At 42.9% G+C, this 8912-nt stretch overlaps 1 protein-coding gene across 6 annotated transcripts in view; it reads right to left on the reverse strand.

Moving 5' to 3' along the window:
- Nucleotides 1–8223, reverse strand: part of CEP57 (centrosomal protein 57) — a 41340-nt gene extending 33117 nt beyond the window's left edge. For 3 of the 6 annotated variants that reach the window (XM_086338962.1, XM_086338961.1, XM_086338957.1), the window contains exon 1: nt 7958–8223. Coding sequence is in view for 4 of the 6 variants with exons in the window: in XM_086338961.1 (XP_086195087.1) it covers nt 7958–8002 (45 nt within the window). In the remaining 2 variants the exon portion in view is untranslated. Of the gene's footprint in view, nt 1–5086; nt 5165–7624 lie in introns of all 6 variants that reach the window. The other 3 variants (XM_086338959.1, XM_086338956.1, XM_086338958.1) reach the window with 2 other exon arrangements.
- Nucleotides 8224–8912: the final 689 nt, after the last annotated feature.

Genomic DNA, 8912 nt, shown 5'->3' on the forward strand with positions numbered 1-8912 from the left:
CAAAATCATTAGGAAAGTGAGTAGAGACACAGGCAGAGACAAATACAACAATGGGACAAAGAGCCCAGTAACACAGCCACACACATATGGAAATTAATATACTGACAGCTGGAATGGTAAACCGCTAGGGAAAGAATGAGCTTCAACAAGGAATGCTGAAATAATTGTGCATCTTAAATAAAACATGAAATTGGATCCCTACCTCACAGCACACTAATTTCAAGCAAATAAAAGACAATATGCCACAACTTTAAAACATGTAGAGAAAAATATGGAAGAATATCATTAAGGCTTTGGAAGAACTTAACCAAGGAAGAATTTAACCAAAAAATAATAATCCTAAAAGAAAGAATAACTTTTATTACATTAAAACAATGAACTCTTGTTCATCAAAACATATCATAAAAAGACAAACCAAAGAGTACTAGAATACTCCTGATAGATAATAAACACCTAGAATACATCCATAATGACTATAAATCAGTTTAAAAAAAAAATAGCAGGCAAAAGTTACCAATGGGCATTTCATAGAATAACAAAACCCACAAGATTAGCAAAATTATGAAAAGAAAAAAAGCATCTTCATCAATGAAGAGGGTGCACAAATAACAGGATATCACTTCACAGAACCTCTCAACAACAAGACACATCACCTGTTAAAATAGGATAGACCTATTAAAATAGAGTAAAGTAGATTGTTGATGGGAACGCAAACTGTAACAATCACTTTGGCAAGCAATTCAGCAATTCCAAATAAAGCCAAAGATGCACCTACTCTATGACCCAGTATTTCATTAAATTATTAACTGAACTATTTTCTCTGTATTCTCTTAAAAAAAAAAAAAAGTGTTCTCAGTTTCTGAACATATACTACAACCCGTTACTGAGTTGCAATTCGCAGCCCAACCATCGCTTGTAAAATTGCTGCTTCTCAGACCTTTTGGTGCCAGGCAGCCCTTACACTCAAAAATTGCTTAAGACCCCAACAAGCTTTTCCTTATAAGTGGGTTACATCAGTTGCTATTTATCACATGACAAAATTAAAACTGAGAAAATTTAAAGATATTTACTACCTTAAAAATAATAAATCCATGTTAGCATAAATATAATTTTTGAATAAAAATTAACTATATCACCCAAAAAATTAAGTGGCACTGTTTTACATTTCTGCAAATCTCTTTAATTCTTGACGTAAAAGAAGGCTGCTAGATTTTATTTGCTTCTGTATTCACCCTGTTTTGGTCGATGTATATAAAGAATCTGGTTTCCCACAAAGTGGCTGGGTAAGGAAGGATACTGAAGATCTCCTCAAAGGTCTTCAGACCATCCTGAAAACTACCATTCTAGAGAAAATTTTGCACATAAGGAACATACAGAGATGATCACAACAGGACTGTTCATTATAGCTGGCAAATATATGAACAAATCCTAAAAACTCCAAAGCCCATCAAGATACTATAGTACACAGAAATATAAAAGCACAACATTTGCTAGTTGTAGACTTCTGAATTAACCTTTCTGTACCTTATTTTGCTCATTTGAAAATGCAGATACTAAAGCCAATCTCATAAAATTACTTTAAGGATTAGATATGTTAATATATGAAAAGTATTTAAAATGCCTGCCAGATAATGAGTGCTACACAAGTATTACACATTATTATAACCTCAAAATGTGTGTGTGAAAGACTGAGAGTAGAAGACAAAAGCAGGAAGATGCACAAAGGGGCATGAATGTATTCATTTTATGATTCCCAAAAATAAATCTCATATGAAATCTATGAAACAATCATAAAACACTTCTAAGAAAAATAAATAAAGAGCAAGTTTGTTAATGGGCCTGGATAAAAACCCAGAGAGACCAATTAGGAGACTAGCTTGTTAAGTCCAAAGTGACATTAAGTGTGTGTTGACCAGACTATTCAATCCATGAGTTCTCAGGCCAGAATACTGGACTGGGTTGCCTTTTCCTGCTCCAGGAGATCTTCCCAACCCAGGGACTGAAACCAGGTCTCCTGCATTGCAGGCTGATTCTTTACCAGCTGAGCCACCAGGGAAGCACGAGACTACTGGAGTGGGTAGCCTATCCCTTCTCCAGGGGATCTTCCCAACTCAGGAATCAAACCGGGGTCTCCTGCATTGCAGGTGGATTCTTTACCAGCTGAGCGAAAAGCAAAGACTGACCATTAATTAATGGGAAAATGTAAAACAAATTAAAAAAAAAAAACACACACACAGGAAAGATATTGTTACAACACTATGCTGACTATATACTTTTGTATCAGTATGCCTGATCATACTTGCTAATATTTTCCTGATACTCTCCACTAGTGAGTTGATACATAGCAGTCATTCAATAAATGTTAGCTGCTAGCTATCACTCTTCCTGCTGTTGTTGCAGTGAAAGGCTTATAAGAACAATTCAAATGTATCACCTACTTCCACACTGTTCACATTTGAGATTTACACCTCAACTGCTATTTACAGATTGTGTTATTTGTGAATTTACCTAAGAAAAATCCTTGCCTACTAAAAGCATCTCCATTTATACTACACCTAAACTGGGTCCAGGGCTATCCCCTTGGTTCTGCAGTAAAGAATTTGCCTGCAACGCAGGAGCCCTGAGTTCAAACCCTGGGTCAGGAAGATCCCCTGGAAGAGGGCATGGCAACCCACTCCAGTATCCTTGATTGGAGAATCCCATGGACAGAGGAGCCTGGCAGGCTACAGTCCATGGAGTCACAAAGAGTCGGACCCAACTAAAGCAACTGAGTACCCATGCTGGATTTATCAATGTTAAATACACAGAAACTGTTAATATTCACAACTCTGAAATCTCATTATGAGTAGCCTGAGTTCATGTTGTAGGTTTAAAAGGTCTTTTGTTGTCTTATTTTATGAGCAGTTGTCTGTTAAGCTAAAGTGCTTTATACATTCTGCTATAAATGCCAGGCTTATTTTTGATATGACAGTTAAAGTATCAAAGCATGGCCATTATACATTGATAAATTGTCATTTTTGTTTTGAGACATAGTGACTTCCAAATTAGACATTTTGATTTAAAAGATCAAGTTAAAAGAGTTACACTTTGACGTGTAAAGCATTCTAGATATTCTTAAGAGTACTCCGGAAGCTGAGAATCCACTTAAAGCTGAGCTTAGATATAAAAATATGTTTTCTATTAAAAACTCTATAGCATTTCTGTCCCCTGGAGAAGGAAATGGCAACCCACTCCAGTATTCTTGCCTGGAGAATCCCATAGGTGGACGAGCCCGGTAGGCTACAGTCCATGGGGTCGCAAAAAGTCGGACACAACTGAGCCACTTCACTTTCAGGATTTCTGTCCAGGTTACCTTAAAAGACTAAGGGTTAACCACACCCCAGTAACTACTTCGGCTAGATGGCCTTGGCAGACTTCAGTTCAAGTCAACATTTATAGGCGTTTTCCTTTCTCAGTCTCCAAATGATGTTTTAAGAGTGGTGAAAAACACTTCTCTCCTAATATCATTTATTTTTTTCTCCCAATTAAGTTTAATCACAACTCCTATATAATCTCAAAACCACAATCACAGAAAACTAACCAATCTAATCACAAGGACCACAGCCTTGTCTAATTCAATGAAACTATGACTCATGCTGTGTAGGGCCATCCAAGACAGATCGGTCATGGTGGAGAGTTCTGACAAAATGTGGTCCACTGGAGAAGGGAATGGCAAACCACTTCAGTATTCTTGAGAACCCCATGAACATTATGAAAAGGCAAAAAGACAGGACACTGAAAGATGAACTCCCCAGGTGGTAGGTGCCCAATATGCTACTGGAGATCAGGGGAGAAATAACTCCAAAAAGACGAGAGCCAAAGCAATGAAGAGATGGAGCCAAAGGAAAAACAACACTCAGTTGTGGATGTGACTGGTGATGGAAGCAAGGTTTGATGCTGTAAAGACCAATATAGCATAGGAACCTGGAATGTTAGGTCCATGAATCAAGGCAAATTGGAAGTGGTCAAACAGGAGATGGCAAGAGTGAACGTCGACATTTTAGGAATCAGCCAACTAAAATGGACTGGAATGGGTGAATTTATCTCAGATGACCACTATATCTACTACTGTGGGCAAGAATCCCTTAGAAGAAATGGAGTAGCCATCACAGTCAACAAGAGTCTGACATGCAGTAGTACTTGGGTGCAATCTCAAAAACGACATAATGATCTCTGTTCGTTACCAAGGCAAACCATTCAGTATCACAGTAATCCAAGTCTATGCCCCGACCAGTAATGCTGAAGAAGTTGAAGATGAACAGACCTAACTAACACCCAAAAAAGATATCCTTTTCATTACAGGTGACTGGAATGCAAAAGTAGGAAGTCAAGAAATACCTGGGGTAACAGGCAAATCTGGCCTTGGAGTACAGAATGAAGTAGGGCAACGGCTAATAGAGTTTTGCCAAGAGAATGCACTGGTCATAGCAAACACCCTCGTCTAACAACACAAGAGATGACTCTACACATGGACATCACCATCAACACCGAAATCAGATTGATTATATTCTTTGCAGCCGAAGATGGAGAAGCTCTATACAGTTGGGCTAAAACAAGACCAGGAGCTGACTGTGGCTCAGATCATAAACTCCTTAATGCCAAATTCAGACTTAAATTGAAGAAAGTAGGGAAAACCACCAGACCATTCAGGTATGACTTAAATCAAATCCCTTATGATTATACAGTGGAAGTGAGAAATAGATTTAAGGGACTAGATCTGATAGAGAAGCGAAAAGCAAAGGAGAAAAGGAAAGATACATCCATTTGAATGCAGAGTTCCAAAGAATAGCAAGGAGAGATAAGAAAGCCTTGCTCAGTGATCAGTGCAAAGAAATAGAGGAAAACAAAAGAATGGGAAAGACTAGAGTTCTCTTCAAGAAAATTAGAGATACCAAGGGAACATTTCATGCAAAGATGGGCTCGATAAAGGACAGAAATGGTAGGGACCTAACAGAAGCAGAAGATATTAAGAAGAGGTGGCGAGAATATATAGAACTGTACGAAAAAGATCTTCATGACCCAGATAATGATGATGGTGATCACTCACCTAGAGCCAGACATCCTGGAATGTGAAGACAAGTGGGCCGGTGGAGGTGATGGAATTCCAGTTGAGCTATTTCAAATCCTAAAAGATGATGCTGTGTAAGTGCTGCACTCAATATGCCGGCAAATTTGGAAAACTCAGAAGTGGCCACAGGACTGGAAAGATCAATTTTCATTCCAATCCCAAAGAAAAGCAATGCCAAAGAATGCTCAAACTACCGCACACTTGCACTCATCTCACATGCTAGCAAAATAATACTCAAAATTCTCCAAGCCAGGCTTCAGTAATATGTGAACCGTGAACTTTCAGATGTTCAAGCTGGATTTAGAAAAGGCAGAGGCACCAGGGATCAAATTGCCAACATCTGCTGGATCATTGAAAAAGCAAGAGAGTTCCAGAAAAAATCTACTTCTGTTTTATTGACTATGCCAAAGCCTTTGACTGTGTGGATCACAATAAACTGTAGGAAATTCTGAAAGAGATGGGAATACCAGACCACCTGACCTGCCTCTTGAGAAATCTGTATGCAGGTCAGGAAGCAACAGTTAGAACCAGACTTGGAACAACAGACTGGTTCCAAATAGGTAAAGGAGTACATCAAGACTGTATATTGTCACCCTGCTTATTTAACTTATATGCAAAGTACATCAAGAGAAATGCTGGGCTGAATGAAGCACAAGCTGGAATCAAGATTGCCAAGAGAAATATAAATAACCTCAGATATGCAAATGACACCACCCTTATGGCAGAAAGTGAAGAACTAAAGAGCCTCTTGATAAAAGTGAAAGAAGAGAGTGAAAAAGTTGGCTTAAAGCTCAACATTCAGAAAACTAAGGTCATAGCATCTGGTCCCATCTCTTCATGGTAAATAGATGGGCAAACAGTGACAGATTTTATTTTGGGGGGCTCTAAAATCACTGCAGATGGTGACTGCAGCCATGAAATTAAAAGATGCTTACTCCTTGGCAGGAAAATTATGACCAACCTAGGCAGCATATTAAGAAGCAGAGACATTACTTTGCCAACATAGGTCCATCTAGTCAAGGCTATGATTTTTCCAGTAGTCATGTATGGATGTGAGAGTTGGACTATAAAGAAATCCGAGCACCAAAGAACTGATACTATTGAACTGTGGTGCTGAAGAAGACTCTTCAGAGTCCCTTGGACTGCAAAGAGATCCAACCAGTCCATCCTACAATCAGTCCTGAATGTTTACTGGAAGGACTGATGTTGAAGCTGCAATTCCAATAGTTTGGCCATGTGATGCAAAGAGCTGACTCATTTGAAAAGACCCTGATGTTGGGAAAGATTGAAGGTGGGAGAAAAAGGGACAACAGTAGATACGATGGTTGGATGGCATTACCGACTCAATGGACATGAGTTTGGGTAAACTCCAGAGTTGGTGATGGACAGGGAGGTCTGGTGTGCTGTAGTCCATGTGGTGGCAAACAGTCGGACACTACTGAGTGACTGAACTGACTGATATAATCTCATCCATCTACTTACACGTAATAGGCTAAGCTTGTCTTTTATCTTCCCTTTTACTGACTTAGTTCCTGGATAACTCCAGTTGTCACCTTCCTTCTTTCCTGTTAATCTTCTCTGACCTCTCCACACACTTCACTGTGCCTTCATTGTGCTGAAACCCTGAATATCACTTCTGGCCTCAGTAAAACAAATTTTAGCAAGTCACCAAAAGGTGAAACTGGGAAAAGGTGTATTTTCGCCAAAGTGATTCTGCTGTTACTGTCTCCCTAAATTTTTCCCCATTAACTTCTATGACAATCTTACCCTAATATTCTCCCTCTTTTCTTATATTTTAACAATTCACCTAACCGAACTCTACCTTCACACTACCTCTGCCTATTTCAAATTATTTCAAGTTTTCTGAAAGTACTTGTCTTGACACATATTCCAAATTGCCTGCGGTGCCTTTTTCTCCTCCCTTTGCGTCTTCTGGGACAAGCATTTCCTATTCCTTCACCACTCAGCTAGTTTCATCTTCCCCACCCCAAGAACTGCTAATCACTTTAACGTAGGTTCTTCTACCAGGTTGGTATTTATCAAACTGTACTGTGTAACAACCTAATTACGTGTAGCTTCTCTTCAGTGCTTTTTTCCTTAGTAGCAAGGATTCTCCCCTATTCATCTGTGTAATCCTAGAGTCTGTCTGTATGCCACTCAGGTTTGCTAGATGAAGAGCTAACGGCTCCAACTTGAACTTCTTCACATTCATTACTGCCTATCTACTCCCAATGCGAAGGGTCCCGCTCCAACAAAATACTAGTACCTTAACAGGCTAGCGATTCTTCTAGAGGCCAATACAGTATTTAACATCAGCTCTCCCTGCTGATTTGCAACCTGGGGTCATCGTAATATGGTGGAAGCGGGAAGAGCGCGCGCGCGCTCGGGGTAGGCTAAGCACAAATCGAAGTTTCTGGGAGGAAGGGAGGAGGCACTGAAAGCAAAGAAATCCGCAGAAGCACTCGACTGCGTACAATTCAATAGCTGCCAATCAAGCCGACGAACTAGAGCGCCCACCTGGTCTCGGAGTTTCCAAGAGGAGCCGTTACACCCACGTGACCCGGGAACGCGGTTTTCGCGGGCCAAGGTGTAGGTAGCCATCCCTGCGAGTCCAGGCAACGTTCTGCAAACCAGGGCGGCTACGCCGAAAGGTGACGGGGGGAGAGACAGACCTGAGTCGTCTCAATTGCAGGCTGCAGCCTCAAACGAAGCAGTGGGCGCCGAGGCAGCAACGGGGCCACCCCGCGGACTGGGGGAGACGCGGGACCGAGAGCGCTCTGAAAAGTGAGATAATGCACAGGGGGCACCGGGACCGACTCAGGGTCTGTTCGGAGGTCAACGGCTTCTTACCGAGAACTGAGAAGCCGAAGTCTCAGAGACCGATGCTGCCGCCATCTTCCAGCCCGCCCAGGGGAGCTCCGCAGCCCCGGCACGCTCTGGGTTCGCGTGGCTGTTCTTCAAGATTCGCGAGCCGCCCGCCAGGGGCGACCCTGAGCCGAACCCCTGATGGAAGGGGCTAGGGTGCTGGTGCCGGGTCTGGAAACCCCTGCCACACACCCCCAGCGGGACGCCCACGCTCGGAGCGCACACGGAAAGGACCACACGCCCTAACGGACGTCCTGAGCAGCCAATCAAGAGAGCAGGCGTCTTCCGGTGGCGGGAGAACCCGCCTCTTCCCTCGGTGACGTCACAAGGTAGCTCGTCGCTGACAGAGCGCCGCCGGGACGCGGCGGGCGACCGGGGGGCGCTCCTGAGGGGCTCCTGCGCAGAGGCGGGCCTTCTCGAGGGGGAAACCTGGGCGAGGGGTTTTGGTGTCTCCAGTGGCGAGTGAGTCGAATGGGATAAAATAAAACCGAATTCGAAGCTCAAAACTCTCCATCACTTCCCTCGGGCTAAACGCCGGAGAGAGCTTGAGTTTGACCCGGGGACGCCTCTCCAGGTGAGGTACTTCCCTTTCGGCCAATAACAAATACGATAAGGAGGAGCCTAGAGATTTGGTCCAATGGAAGTCAAGGGGAGAAAAAAAAAAAAAAGAGTCGGGGCAGAGAGTAAACCTCCACAAACAACTGCCCAATTAGATTGGGAGCTCCCACGCAAACCTGGGACTGGCTGCTGGAAATAGCCGCGACCGGGGCCTCGGGGCGGGGCGAGTTTAAAGCTGCTTTCGCGCGCTGAGGCCGTCTGGCTGTTATTGGCCAGCGACGTCCTCCTTTTGTGGGCGCGCCCGGCGTAGCGGGGGTCAGAAGCTAGGCGGGGCGGCCGAGTGACGCAGTCGCCGCCTCAGCCAATCAGGGGTGGGGAAGGG

Source organism: Bos grunniens, chromosome 15 (assembly GCF_055505025.1).
Source record: "Bos grunniens cultivar Pamir isolate PY7600 chromosome 15, Bosgru_T2T1.0, whole genome shotgun sequence".
Classification (NCBI taxonomy): Eukaryota; Metazoa; Chordata; class Mammalia; order Artiodactyla; family Bovidae; genus Bos; species Bos grunniens.